Here is a 15,304-nt window from a genome sequence, read left to right as displayed (position 1 = left end):
CCTTAGCGGATAGCACCGACGTGAGCATGGTTGTCAGATGTCAACCGTAGCGTGTGCCACCTAGCTACGCACCCTGTGTCAAATTATAGATCTGTTAACGCAGTTGACAGCATTATGTCACACCGCATACTAGGATCCTTTGTGACCCATGCCATTCCAAAAGGTAAGTGACTGTTGATTGGAACTGTGTTGACTTCCATCGAATGTTGAATGATAGGAGATATCGTAAACTTTCATCATCCGATCTGAGTTTTCACTTGACTTTAGCAGTAACACGAATATTTCATTATCATTAAAGTAATTCCAAATTAGAAGATTAATTAATGTATCGTGAATACAATTTTAATTGACGTTACTGCATCATAATCATAAGGTACTTGTAGGTTTCCTTCCAATTTCCACCCCTTCTGGTTCTAGTTCAACTTGAAATCGCTGTGGGGTATTGCAAATAAAAAGCAGTAAAATAAACACTTTTCATCTGTGTTGCTATAGTTAATTTTTTATTCAGGGTGATATTATTTCATGTTTTACTGTTCACATCATGTTTTCATTTAGTTATAATAATAATGGGGAAAAGTTTTCATGGGAGTAAAAATCATCCTAGTAATTACACTAACAACTGAACCCAAATGTGTAATTAAATAGAAAAGTAGAGTACAAATAATGTTCCATATGTCATTATGGCTGTGGTAAAACCCATGCATGAACAGGAAAGGCGTATGCAGATGTCAAGTACAGGTAGAGTTAATCATTATGCAAGGTAAAGTTATTGCCTGCAACTGCAAGCTAAGAAGACAGAGAAGTAGTGTAGTTAATGTGATCAGCAGGCAATGGTGCAACATGCACTTGTGTTACAGATATCTAAATCTAGTGTAATTTGTGGCACATTTACAATAGCTTTTTTTCATACAAGAAAATTTTATATTTAAGCAAGCATTGTAATGAATATTTTAATATTAGCTTCAAAAAACTTTGTTAAGGTCAGATGCCTTCTGAAGTAACCTACTAAATTTTTTTTTAATTTGTAGCCAGCTGGGATTGGCATGGACTTAAAGGTTGCTGCTGTGTATGTCACACTCATGTTTATGTCAGGTAAGTCACATGATTTATTATGTCTCTTATGTAGAAGAGATGAGGTAAATGTTTAACAATATGAGAAATAAAATCCAGATAGTAAAAGTTTTGCTTGTTGATTCCAGGGTGCAGTCTGCCTACAGAGGACATCATTTTCTTGGATGTAAGAAAAACACATTTTCTCACACCCACCTAATTTCCTCGGTGCAGTGGTGTGACACGCAGAAGATCAGCCTACAAAAAAATACCTTTAAGTCTAACTATCTTTTATACACATGGCCACATGTCTCATTTCAGCATAACCAGCAACAACAGCAACAGTATCATCACTTAGCCAGATTTTGTGATATTAATTCTTTGTTCATCAAGCACATGGGAGCTCAAGGCTTCTTCCACACAGATGTTAGACTGAACAAGGAAGAAACTAAAGTAGAGAAGTCTGTGAAGGCTTTGAAAGATAAAGTTGTTAAATCTGAAAAAGTTGAGGAGACTGTTAAAAATGTTGAAGATGCAGTCACCACCCCTGATGAGCCTAAAACAAAGATTGTGCCAAAGAAATCTCTGTGGGAGCGTGTTGTTGCTGAACTAAAGCATTACTATCATGGCTTCCGTCTTCTGTTCATTGACATCAGAATATGCATTCGTCTTTTGTGGGATGTACTAAATGGAAGGTCACTGACACGGCGTGAAAGGAGGCAGGTAAGGGATTTGAAATCATGACTACATTCAGTGCTAAAGGAAAAAGGCATTTATCAAAAAAATTTGTAATGATCAGCTCGTAATTAGTAATGTGTATACCAATTTACTCAACATCAGAGTACATTAAATGGCAGAAAAAAGGGTATATAAAAACTGAAATGCATGACTGTGTGTTTTAGTGGGTTTGATATTCAGGCCTTCTGCTTACGCAAAAAATTGTGTACAGTATGCATTAAAAGTTCGGAGGACCCCTTCAGTTTTCGTCAATGGGGTCCCCTTCAAATTTGGGCAAAGAACAGGGACCCCTTAAAAATCTGAAGAAGGGGTCCCTGGGACCCCAAAGAATTTAGCCTTAGCAGAAGCCCTGATATCTTTGATATTTTTAGATAAATTTCAGTTGTATTATAATTGTTATATTCATTTTATTTATACAGAAAATATAAATGTTATAAATTTCTTATAAATGACATTTTACTCCTTGCACCAATCAACATAGTTATCAATAGTTATGATTATAGTCAATTAACTAGTCCACCTGCGTGTCTTCCTCTGCAGACTTATTACTATGTCCATCCTTATTCCCTGGTTTCTCTTTGTGTCTTCTATTACTTATCTGCATAGTTGTTTCTCCTTCCATCTTTCCTATTCTGTCCATGTTTCCTACATATCGTAAGCACTGAGAATATGCTTCTTCGTGAGTGTGATTAAGCACTATATAAATCACACATTTATTATTATTAAATAAGTGTTTTATGGGATACCTGGTGTGTCTCTTTCATTTACATGCTGGATGTTTTTTTGTTAAGGAATCAACTAAGTGAATGATCTATTGAAAGACAACTTTATTAAGATTATACAAAACATGTACCTAAACTTGGAAAACAGTTTGGAAACATCTTAAGTGATCAAAAGATTACGTTTTCATGAGATATAATATAGGTAGATATAAACAGATGTCTTCCATAAATTATTTAGTGGTGTCATTCATATATGGGGCTATTAAACAATTCATTTCTTTGAGATTTTGTTTTTCAGTTGGTTCGAACCACAGCTGATATGTTCCGACTGGTGCCATTTTTGGTATTTATTCTTGTTCCCTTTATGGAGTTTTTGCTGCCTGTTGCCATAAAACTTTTCCCTAATATGCTGCCAAGCACCTTTGCTGAAAAAGATAAAGAGGTATGTAATTTTTTGGAGGGGACGGAAGGGGTCAGCAGGGATTACATGTTAAGATAATCAATAGAGATTGTTGCTTCTATACAAAATGTGTGCAATCTGCACCTATTAACTTATTTGGAAAAATATTTTCACTGTTTTGGTTTTTTATATTAATTTTACAACTCCCTTTGAATTTCATAAAACTAATCTGTACTTGATATTCTGAAATAGGAACTGGGACTTAGTATTGTGCATAGTTTTGCACTCAGAACTAAATATGTAATTTGTAACATGTATTTTAAAAATATTCTTTTTATTATAAAATCCTTTGATTTATTTAATTTGTGTATATATGTGTAGACTTTATTTTTTTTTTTACTTCTGCCATAAGTGAGTCATAACTATTCGCCATCTTCTTTGTTATTGCAAAATCATTGAAGATTATTTTGACAAACAGTGAAAGGAATTAATATTATAAAATTTCACTTTAGAAATCAACTATATTTTCATGTTGCAGCACTCTTTGGATTTGGAGAAAAGAATTTACCTCCACTACTTTTTTTAATTAAAAAAATATTATTTCATGCTTTTAACATTTTGACATTACTAGCAAATAGGAAGGAAAAGTGAACAAGCTCAGGCAGAACATTATGTTACAACTATTGAGCAAACTGCCATTATTATTTTGCTGACTCATTTAAACATTTTTGTTCAGCAAGAAAAGTTGAAAAAGAATCTGAAACTAAAACTTCAAATGGCCAAGTTCCTGCAGGAAACTATTCATGAGTTTGGCCTGCAGGGCAAGAAAAAGCAGGGTGGTGCTGTTGAAGAATTCTCCCAGTTTGTTGAAAAGGTTAGAAGTGTTTTTTTGTTTATAACTGTATCACGGTGTAAATAACCTATTTTTTCACAATTTGCATAGTTCTGATTTTCTTAGCATTGTTGTATTAAAATTTATTACTTTTCTCATTTTAGTTTGCTGGTATGTTTAAGAGAATAGAAAACATTTTAGACTTCATTTTTAATAATAATAATAATAATAAAATGTTTCATTGTATCGTGCAACATCATGACCAAGATCAGGTTGTATTCTCTGCGCTGACCAGTAATAATGTAACAATAGGTAGCAGACAATGACAAGTGAAAGACTCCAAACAACATAAAGATGAAGTACAAGAGTAGAATGTAATACAGTGGATAAAGGTATAAAAGGATAAAGTTACTACAAACAGTGTAGAGATGAGTAGCTACATAATGGTTCACATGACAGACAATATTGCAAAAGGAGTCAAGGATAGTAATTCAGGGATAGTACTTAGTGAACAGATATATTTCATTGAACGTTTTGATGTAGTCTTCGAGTCAGAGTGGCGAATGTGATGTGGAAGAGAGTTCTGCTCAGCAGCACAGAGGAAGAGCATCCGTTTTCCATGACTGCCGTTGTGGGAGGAATGGATAGAATGCAGGAGTTGGAGGAGTAAAGGTTTCGAGCAGGAGTGTAGACAGACAAGATTTCAGTAAAGTGGAGAGGGGAGGAGCCATCAAAGAATCCATAGCATAAAGTTGAGAGCTTGTAGTCTATTCTAGCTTTAATTAGTAGCCAATAGAGTGAAGAAGTGATGTGACATGTTCAGATTCGGCAGTCTGGAAAATGAGCAGCTGAGTTCTGGATTTTCTGAAACTTGAATGAGGTACTGTGACAGCCAGCAAGAAGAGAGTTGCAAAAGTCTAGACAACAAATGAGCAGATAAGAATTTTGATGGTTGAGATGAACAGACTATGGCGAATGGAGCTGATCTTCCAGATTTCATAGTACACAGCATGATAGATGTTAGAAATGTGCTTATCAAGAGACATGTCCGCAGACATTATGTAAACTAAGTTCCGATGAAGTTACAGAGGCAGTATGGCTAAACCCTGGCTCTCCTCTTTGAAAAAAATAAGAGTTTCTGTTTTAGAGTCAGTGAGGTCATGTTAATTGCAGCCATTTAAATCAGAGTATTGTGAATATGAGAATATGTCGAAGATGATTCCATTTCATACTGGGAACAAAATGCGGTTGGAATGCTGGTGGAAAAAGGAAATAGAAATAGAAGGGCAGTAATCTGAAAATTGTCTGTTACATTGGTAGAGTCAGTTTCTTCAGGGTAAGATCAGCTCCCAAGGAAAAGGAAGAAGGATCTGATCAGTTGCAGATCCCTTCTGTCTAGCAACTTGTGAGATATTCAAAATGTGCTGATATACAGCAACACTGAGGAGTTAGCTTCTTAAAAGTTGGTGGTGTTTTCCAGTGGCATGGTTCTGTACATGGGGTGATGAAATTGTTATTGTACAGGTTTTCTTCAGCCAACTGTTTTTGTTAGATTTATTTAGATTTATATTAGCCCATAGAGTGCAACTGTTCGCAGGTTGTGATGCTGCACAATACATGTACACATTATTATCGTTATCCCTTTTGCCTTCTGACTTCTAACTATTCTGCTTTGCTTCCTCAATGATCTATGCAGATTCGAAGCCAAGGTATTCGACCAACTACAGAAGAGATTATGCACTTTGCAAAGCTCTTTGAAGATGAGATAACCCTTGACAATCTCTCCCATCAACAGTTGCAGGCAGTCTGTCGAGTTCTTAATATACAGCCAATTGGTATTGATGCCTTCCTTCGTTTCCAGCTTGACTTGAAGCTCAGACAACTTGCTGCTGATGATAAAGTAGGTGAATTAGGAAAGTTAATTATAACACATTGAAATCAGTAATATTTAAAAAGTTATGGCTTTGGATTTTAAGCAGATTTTCTTCATATAAATGACAGTATTTTAATTCTTGCAAAACAATTATTACTGTATTTTTCACAGTTTGATATGCTTATAAATGCCATTTATTGTGCAGTATCATAATCTCTTTGGTTGGACTGCACTTATCACATGAATGTACATCTAACCACATTAAAATACATGTATAATAAATTTAGATAATGGCATGTGATACAAGATATATGTCCTTCGGAAGCAAAGAAAGGTTGTTTCACTATCATCTCTGACGTTTCTGGCACTGGTCCTCAGTTCCTCTCTGAACTCACTCCTATCTATACGCCCACACAATCTCTTTGCTCATTTTCTGACATCAGGCTTCTTCAAGTCCCACTAGTTAAGACAGATATGTGGACAGAGGTCTTTCTCCTACCAAGCCTCATCAACTTGGAACGATACATGTACACATCAGCCTTTTGTCACTCTGATTCTCTTGCCTTCTTTAAGTTTAAACTTATGACACATCTTTTCTGAATGATGACTTCTCTGTGACTGTCCTGGCCATGAGTATGTTTCATGTGTGTCTGTAATTTACTTTGTATGAATAGTGTATGTTGTAAAAGTATGTTATGTGTGAATATGGATGCATATTCGTTAGTCTATGTGTGATTTATGTAAGGCGCTATGAGCAAATCATTGGAAAGGCGCTATATAGATCCTAATTATTATTACACTGGTCAACATTGAAATTATTACTGACTTAAAAAGGTCATAATCTGTAGTATCTTGGTGTGCTGAACATGAACATGCCCATGAAAATTTTTTATTGGCTTTCGTTTGGAAGATATTTGATAATAGCTCATTTTCTATGTTTCACCATGTAAATTAATCCAGCAGGACTGTAACAACATCCTAAATAAGCCTAGAATGATGTATGCATCACATTGCATAACACCATCGTGCACACATCATCCAGAGTTTATTTCATCTTTTTCTGATACTACTGCCAGGTGGCTGCTGAAGTGAGCTAACATCAGCAGTCTACTATATAAAGCCCAGTCAGAAAGGTTGAGCATTTAAAATATTTCAGACTTCATGGGATACAGTTTAAGCTACTGTTACATAAAACTTATTATTTTATCCATTTAGTTACAATACAGAACACTAATGCCTTGAAAGTGTGTTAATGCTATGGACAATTTTTGCTTTATTCGTGGGGAAGTGACATTTGCCAACCAGAAGAAAAGTATCACTTCTCAAGTGAAGAAGACATCATCTTTACTTCGGATGCAAGATTGGCAACCAAGACAAGCCTTGGGGCCCGCATGTATTCTGTGCTGCATGTGCAACCCAGCTTTCACGTGATTAAATGGCAAAAGACCATCAGTGCCATTTGCAGTCCCCGTAGTGTGGAGAGAGCCCAGCAACCTCATAAATGACTATTACTTCTGCTTCATTCCTCCTCTTTCCGGCAGGATAATGAAGCACAAGAAGTTGAGAATAGTCTACCGCAACATTCCATCTGCATTGAGACCAGTTCCATATGGTCGAGGCTCACAAAATCCTGCTACCACCCCTGTACATCAAACTAGGTTTGATGAAAGAACTTCATGAAAGCCGTGGACCAGACTTTACCACTTTCCGATACCTGCATGAAAAATTCCATCGACTTAGCAAGGCAAATATTAAATAGGGAGTTTTGTTTGTCCTCAGATTCAAAAGCTCTTCAAAGATGACCGGTTTAACAAACTTTCTCGGCAGCGTTAGGGCAAAAAACTACAAGGAACTAGCAGAAAACATGCTGATGCAGTATCAGAAACTTGGCAGCAATATGTCTCTAAAGATACACTTCTTTCATTCTCATCTGGATTTCTTTCCTGACAAATGTACTGTGTTTAGTGATGAACATGGCAAATGTTTTCATCAAGATATTGCAACAATGAAAAAAAGATAACAGGAAAAATTGTCCACTACCATGCTGACTGACTACTGCAGGGCAAAGAAATCTAAGATGTAGTCTATGACTTGATTTTTTACAGGTATTAACCATACTTCTGTTACTATTAGCATGCATTTTGTGATGTACACAATAATCATTGCAGATTACAAAAAAACTTGATCCAATTTTGCATTTTGTTTGTCATATTCATGTTGAGCACATAAAAATTGATAAGAAATGACTAATTTTATTTGAGTAACATGACTTTTGTAAAAAAAAATTTTGACCAGTGTTATTATTAACTATATCTTTAACTAATCTAATCTGTAACTGTCTTGTTATGGTGTCAGATGATCCTGAAGGAAGGCATTGACAGCCTATCAATAGCAGAATTGCAATCAGCCAACCGTGCACGCGGCATGCGTGCTTTGGGTGTTCCTGAGGAAAGGTTAAAGGAACAGCTGCAACAATGGCTGACTCTTCACCTGGAGAAGCGAATTCCAACATCACTGCTGTTGCTGTCACGAGCGCTGTACCTTCCAGAGACACTATCAGAAGAGGAGAAGCTGCATGCTACTATCACAGAGCTGGCTCAGTCTGCCCCAACTGCTGTGAGCTTTAGTGATATCTGTGCTTCTCAAAGTGCACAGGCCTTGATCATGATACTGTATTATTTCTGTTGAAGGGAAATTACTGTTCTTTTCTTTGTGTTTGTAAATTGCAACATACATAAGCTTGGATAGGACTTTTAATTTGTGGTATCTGATGTTTGATTTTACATGCAATTTGATAAGGTACCTAGGAGAAAGAAATCATTCACATATTATAATCTTATCTGCTGTCACAGACTGTGGAGGCCAAACTGAAGGCTGCTGAGATTGCAGGTGAGGCTATAGACAACAAAACACGCCTGGATATTATCAAGCATGAAGAGAATATCATTGCTGCTGAGCGAGATGCACGCAGACAAGAACAAGAGGCGGAGGAAGAAAGAGTGAGGGTGAGTTGTATGCTGGCTTTACATCCATCTCTGTTGTCTTTTTCTTCGCACATATCTGATTAACTACCATTTATAAGACATAGTCATATAATACATTTGTATGCATTATGTTACAGCAACAGGAACGTGAAATGGCAGAGGCTCAGGCTGCACAGTCAGCAATGGAGCATCCAGAGCATTTGCGAGATGAGGCTCTCATCCTTGAACCAGCCAAATCTGAACGTGAGGTTTTTATGACCTCTTTAATTATTTATTTTGTTGCCAATACAGGAGTAAGAAGACTGCACATTTAAATGTTTCCATAGTCGTCTACTTTTTAAACAACTAGAAATGAAGCACTTGGTAACTGTATATTAATATGTGCATGAGCGAAAGTTGGGCCTCATCTGTGTGGTGGGGCAATGATCAGGTTTTCATTGGGTCTGAAATCTAAACTATGACGTTCAGTTTTATTTTTGATCCTTTAAATGTCACACCAAAGATGCTTTGATTGGTCTTCATTTTTTAAATTCAGAAGTTCACTTGTTAGGTGTTAGATATGACCTCTTTCTTAGATTTTTTGAGCAAAAATCATCCTATGTATTTGTCTTTGCATTTAAAGGGCTATATATCTTAGTCTGGCAATTAACTAAGCAGATTATTGATAAAATAATTTTCTGAAATACAAGTAAGATCCAACCTATATGTTGTATGTTGTAAATGATATCTAGCAAGATACAATCTTGGGGCTTTGTTCAGTGTTAATCGACAAAGCTAAAGAACTGACGGGAACAGCTGAAGAGCAAAAGGCCCTGAAGGATGCAGAAAAGGAGGAGCATATTACAGTCAAGGATCTTGAGGAGATCGAGACTGCTCTAGAGGAAATTGCAGAGCACAAGCAACTTAACATTGAGAAAGAAGAACTGAAAGATCTCAAGGAAGAAATTAGCGAATATAAGGAGGTAAGAGTTGTGAATGTTATCAGGTATCATAAAAGTGAAAACAGATTCTTTGAGAGAATCCAGTAGTCTCAGAGGATTTCTGTCATAAAAACATTGTGAGAGCTATACTACATGCTTTTACATGGGGTATTCGTGTTTTCAAGGAGTGTAGTATATAAGACAAAGTAATTTTGTATGCCATATTAAGTATTAAAATTAGATGTCAGTTGCTTTGGTTTGTCATCTTTCAAGATGCAAGTTATTGTATCTTGTCTCTAGGTAACATACATAAAACCATAATTTTTATTCTCTAAAGTACAGATATATCTCTTAACCTTCTTCCCATCTGTAGGTTTTTTCCCCCCTAATTTCCTCTAGTTCATTACAAGTTCTATCTTTTGATTATCTCTTTCACTGAGACACACACACCCCCGCCCCTGTTCGAACTTTACCAACTCCTTCCATAAAGTTTCTTCCCTTATGTTTTTCTGTGAGATTTTTTCACGAATGGTAAAAGAAATTTTTACTCTTTATAGGTAAAGTTTTAGAAAACTGGTTAATTTTACATGAAACGTATGCTTGCATTATAAACAGTATTAATTTTGTCAGTGATAAAATGCATGTTGCTTTTACTTATATATGACTATTTATTGAACGGATATATTAAGCAATATACGCAGACCGTTGTTAAAATTCTGAAATGATTTCTCTTTTCATGTCAAAGGTAAGAGATAGTCACCAAAGGCCTGAATGCTGTCGCTTGTGGTGGATACCCCCACCCACTCCCCATACATTCAGTTGAATTCAAAAAGAAAATTAATCCTAGAAAATATTGCAGCATTGCTCATACTACTTTTTTCATCCCAGTGGTTTTTTAATTACTAAAACATAATGAAATGAATTGATTTTAAGTTGGACGTCTGCACCTTCCAGGAAAGATTTTTGGCAATTTTATCAGTATTGTAAATTTGTCAGTTTGTTCTATTATAGGCACAATTTATGCATGTGTATTTATGTATACATACAATGCAGGATTTAATGGACCTGAAAGAGGTGATTGTCAGCTCTGGGGCAGCACAAGATGAGATGGTGGAATCAAAGCCTGCCAAGCATCTCACCAAGAGAGTAGATCGCCTGATTGGGCAGATTGACTCTGTTATGGATGAACTGCAGGCAGAAAAGAAGCGCTTCCAGGTTGTTGGCATTGGTCTTGTTGATACCTTTTCTTTTCAATTTGAAGTGCATTACATAAGATTTGTGCGATTTTAATGATTTGTCATCCAAGCCACCGTAAAACTTTTCAGTTATTTAGATGTGCTTACCATTTATCTCTTCCCATCCATTTGAAAAGTGTATTATCTGATGGTCACAATTTCATGATTACATTTACTCAGCTTTGACAAGCACATACTTTATTTGTACAGGAAACTTCACATAGTATCAAAATCCAGGGACAATTCTGGATATGTTATCAGCTGTGCATTATAACTGTTGTTATGTTCCTCTTTGTTACCACTTTCCACCATTTTCTCATTAACGTGTCCAGTACGTACCTGTCATTTTTTTTAGTGGTCTGATGGTGCATAGCTTGTTATCAGGGCAGTAAGGGTCAGGGCTTCAAATGCATATTTAATGGGGGTTTTTTTTGCTGCAGGAGGAGGTGGAGGTTGGGGAGGTGCGCTTGAAAAGTAGTTCAGAACTGCAGGCTGACGAAAGTAAGGTTGAGGAGGTCAGGCAACATATCACAGAGAGCAAGTAAGTCTCCTTGAGATTGTAGAGGCAGATTCTTGAAGCTTAGAATTACATTTATTTTGGAGGTTTTATTTTGGTTCATATTCAAACTTATACTTAAATAAGCCTCCAACAAAATTTCTGTGGTAGAACACTGCTGTAACTCATCATGAACACAACTTGTCACTAAAATATCGCTATCTTAGATCATGTTTCCTCTCTTCAGCAGTTTAAATGAAAATATATGATAAATTAAGATTGAGGTAATTCTGCCTTTGTTAAGGCTTTTAACATCCAAGAATGTCATAGTACTTGTTGCAAATATGCCATACAAATGTTTAGTGTGACATTTGACATAGGTTGGTCAAAGTAGTTTGTAGACAAGAAGACATTTATTTTTCAAATGTTCTTCTTTGTACAGTACCATCTTTTTACTATAGGTTAATTTTGAAACAATGATCATACCAGTAGTCCTGCAGTATTCCTATGTTGATCAAGGGAGAGGCTTCATAACCATTGCAATGTCTTGTTGCAGGAATAACATCATCACTATCAATGAAATGCTTCTTGCCATGAAGAGACTTAAAAAATTACCTATTGAAACCAAATTGCAACGCATTGTTGAAGTTCTTGATGATGACAAGGATGGTAAAATTGACATCAACTTGGCTCTTAAGGTAGATGGTTGTTACAAGACTTATAATCATGCTTTTTTATGCTTTTACATACTTCCCTTTCCCAGTGCACAAATACATAATTTCGAGAAAAAAAAACTGTTTGTGAACAATACTTGTAGTTAGGGCATGTTGACAAGAAATTCTTGTTTATCTTTTCAAGTCAAACATTAATGGTAGGCCCTAAAATGTACTTGTAAAATTTTAATGACAAATGATGGTTAGCATCGTAGCTAGATAGACTTGATTTGAAATTATCTTCTACCTCAGGCCATGTATGACTGAATCCTTAAAATATCAATGTATAAAAACCCTAAAATTTTTCAGCATACATGTAAAACTGTAAATGTGTGAAATGCTTTTGAGTTCTTGATAGAAGTTCAAAATTCTGTAACAATTTTTGTCATTAAGGTGTTGGAGCTGCTTGCCCAGGAAAATGTGAAGTTTAGCAAGGAACAGGTTTCAGAGATGGTAAATCTGCTCAAGTGTGAAATGGAGCTTGAGGAGAAAGAAAAACAGGAAGGAAAAGAGAAACAAAAGCAAGCTGAAGAGGCTCAGGTCTGAAGTGGGCAAAAGAATAATGAATGTTTGAAAGCCAGACTTTTGTTTTTTTCACTGTTGGATGCTTAGTCCTTAAATTTAGTATCTGGCATGCATATAACAAGATTTCAAGCAAAGAATTTCAGTTCTGAAACAGGTTGAAATCAGAATCGATTCATGCAAACATATTCATTCTGAAATTGTGATTTTCTTACCATATATGGAGGTTGTGGGAACAAAGGTTTGTGAATGAAAATAAAGGTGTCTTTGTTTTTTCAGCATGAAGCCACTTCAGCAGAAAAGAGACCTGGTAGATAATCACATAAATGAAGTTTTTAAAAGAGGAAATGGAATAAAGCATCTAAGCTAGTTACCAGCATATTTTTTAAAACTGAGTAAGGGGTTGTAGAAATTTTCTGTTACCACTTTCCATTGACAAGCAGCAGCAAGTGTTCATAGATAAAAATGCAATTCCACACAAACATAGCATGCTATTGTAAACACCATTTTATAGTAGGTATACAAAAAATAGGAGTTGCTATCTTGTTCCAACAAGCATATTACCAGTTGATTAAACTGGATATGTTCTCTTTGGTAAAACATAAGCTCTGCCTTTTGTTGCTTTCTTGTGTGTGATGTTTAATTATCATAGTGTTGATTGCAATAGACATCTAGTTTGTTGGCTGTGCATGTGAGATGGCAGAAGATGAATACAGGGGCATGGCAGACTGATACTTCATTGTATTTGCTATTGTTAAAAGTATGAAGTGTGCAATTATTGGTAGAATTTTCAATATAAAAAGATCTCACTGACAGGAAATTGTGGATAGACTATATATCCATGTATATTTGTAAACAGAATACAGGCATTATTTTTGCATAACCAGATATACCTAAAGGGACATTCTACACATTGTCCTGTTCTTTGATCTGGTTCTTGAAAGCAGGCATGTATAATTAAGAGGAAATACTTATCATACGAGTATATGTACATATGTGTTTGAAGATAGATACTTGTCTTGAACAGGATTGAATCTCACATAGGCACATACTCTTAGTAAGCTGAGGCCATTATGCTAACATTCAGGTATATATGGTGAAATTTACTGGTCGTAAGAAAAAAAATCATTAAAATTGTGCATCAATGCTTATCACAAGAATGGCAAGAACTACCAAAAATGTTTGTCATTCTGCATATCAAGGCAAAAATATTGATTTTTGAAGTATGATGTTAACTTTGTCCAGGTTGGTCTTAGGTCTGTTCCAGAAAAAGAAAAACGGTGACTTTTTATTGTGCACGAAGGGGAAAAATATTATAGTGAGAAAAGTTGAAAACAATTGGAGCGGTGGGGGATTATTTGGAGTATGTGCCAGCAAGTTAAACAAAGGCGTGACACTGAGAGTGAGTCTGGTCTGTATTTTTTCCTTAGAATTTATGTACATTCTAGTAGACTAGTAGGGTATATCATCCAGACAGAACAAATAACAGAAATATAGGAAGCATGGTAAAGTGAACACTACTAAAGCCATGCACTTCATGTAGTTCTGATAAAATTACAAGCTTGGTTTGTCACTTTTCAAGCCACTGTTTACAGATACACTTAACTGGCAGTAGTTGTTGCTAAAGAAAAGCTTGATGCTATAGATTTGATTGTTTTCTTGGAGGTTGGCGCTAATACTTTAAATCTGGCATTTCATAATTGCACTGGCCCCCATCTAATCATCCTGACTGCTTTTAACACCTGCAAGTGAATCTACACAGATGTATATGTTTATATGTACATGTTACAAAATCTCGGCAGTTCTATTGAAAACTTTTTACCAGCATCAGTTATGATGCTAGGATTGCTAACCAGACTTGTCAGACAAATGAAAGTGATGCACATGGGTGTTGTCATTTTGCAAGATGTCTAAAAGTTTATCCACATAAAGGTCTTATTTGATCTTTTTATGCCTAATTATGTGAAAGTTGCACTTTTTGTAGGAATTTGTACTTACATTTTTTGTGTATTTTATATTTTGTAACATGGTATGGACAGTTTTTAAAAAACATCAAACATCTGGTTTAGACTGTTGCATTCCTGCACAAATCATGTATGAAGACAGGTTTTAGATTGTATTTATATGTTGATATTAACCCTCTTAGTACAATGGGCCACAATCAGGCTCATGACCCTAGAATAGTAAACTGAATTTTTCTTGGATTATTGCTTTCACCAGAGTGAAAGTAGGCAATTTTCATTACTTTTTATTGCAAAGTTCAAGTTTTGTCCTTTCCAAATATTTATAGGCTTTCTGGTCTAATGTTTACCTGAGAGCAGCAAAGTATAAAAACAAACATCACCCACTGATAGTTATATTTTTATGCCATGCTAAGAGGGTTAATGATTGATTTTGATTTTTTTACAAATGGGAAGAATGAATTTCTTGATGGAAAAAAAAAAATGACTTCTAAAACTGCTTAATGGTTTAGATGGAATGAGCAACACATTTTTACTGCTCTTGAGGAGTACCAAAAATTTACTCTTCAGATTTATGCTTATCGGAAACAAACAAACAAAAAAATGCTATTGGGCAGAAAGTTTTAAAAATAAAATTAAGTAATGCAGAAAGGATGTGTCGGACATAAGCAGGATATGCATACATGAGTCCTTGAAATTTTTAAGCATATCTGTCGATACCACATATGTAAAATGCTCAGCCCTGTGACTTCTGCCATGCAGTAGTTGCTAATGAATAAAAGATTCATCAGGTTAAACAGGTGGTGTTAGAATTTATATCTACTGAGTTGCATTTCATTTGTAAACATCCAACAGCAG

General features: G+C 35.5%; 1 protein-coding gene across 1 annotated transcript; it reads left to right on the top strand.

Moving 5' to 3' along the window:
* Positions 1-30: 30 nt before the first annotated feature.
* On the top strand, positions 31-15,243 carry LOC112563745 (mitochondrial proton/calcium exchanger protein-like). Its single transcript, XM_025238029.1, has 15 exons — positions 31-163; positions 1,029-1,092; positions 1,200-1,773; positions 2,809-2,952; positions 3,647-3,784; positions 5,439-5,642; positions 7,971-8,231; positions 8,468-8,620; positions 8,737-8,842; positions 9,359-9,561; positions 10,573-10,734; positions 11,195-11,295; positions 11,807-11,948; positions 12,357-12,503; positions 12,765-15,243. Exons 1-15 carry the CDS (start codon positions 115-117, stop codon positions 12,801-12,803), a joined length of 2,487 nt encoding a protein of 828 aa, XP_025093814.1. The 5' UTR covers positions 31-114; the 3' UTR covers positions 12,804-15,243.
* The last annotated feature ends 61 nt before the right edge of the window (positions 15,244-15,304 follow it).

Source organism: Pomacea canaliculata, linkage group LG5 (genome assembly GCF_003073045.1).
Source record: "Pomacea canaliculata isolate SZHN2017 linkage group LG5, ASM307304v1, whole genome shotgun sequence".
Lineage (NCBI taxonomy): Eukaryota > Metazoa > Mollusca > Gastropoda > Architaenioglossa > Ampullariidae > Pomacea > Pomacea canaliculata.
The sequence above is the reverse complement of the archived record's forward strand: the minus strand, read 5'-3'. Positions and strand labels throughout refer to the sequence as shown.

What these genes read in the sequence shown, in the direction of transcription:
- LOC112563745 (XM_025238029.1), top strand. Translation starts at nt 115, where the DNA reads ATGTCACACCGCATACTAGGATCCTTTGTGACCCATGCCATTCCAAAA. An exon ending in CACGGCGTGAAAGGAGGCAG is followed by an intron (nt 1,774 to 2,808) that starts GTAAGGGATTTG and finishes TTTGTTTTTCAG; the next exon opens with TTGGTTCGAACCACAGCTGA. An exon ending in AACTTGCTGCTGATGATAAA is followed by an intron (nt 5,643 to 7,970) that starts GTAGGTGAATTA and finishes TTATGGTGTCAG; the next exon opens with ATGATCCTGAAGGAAGGCAT.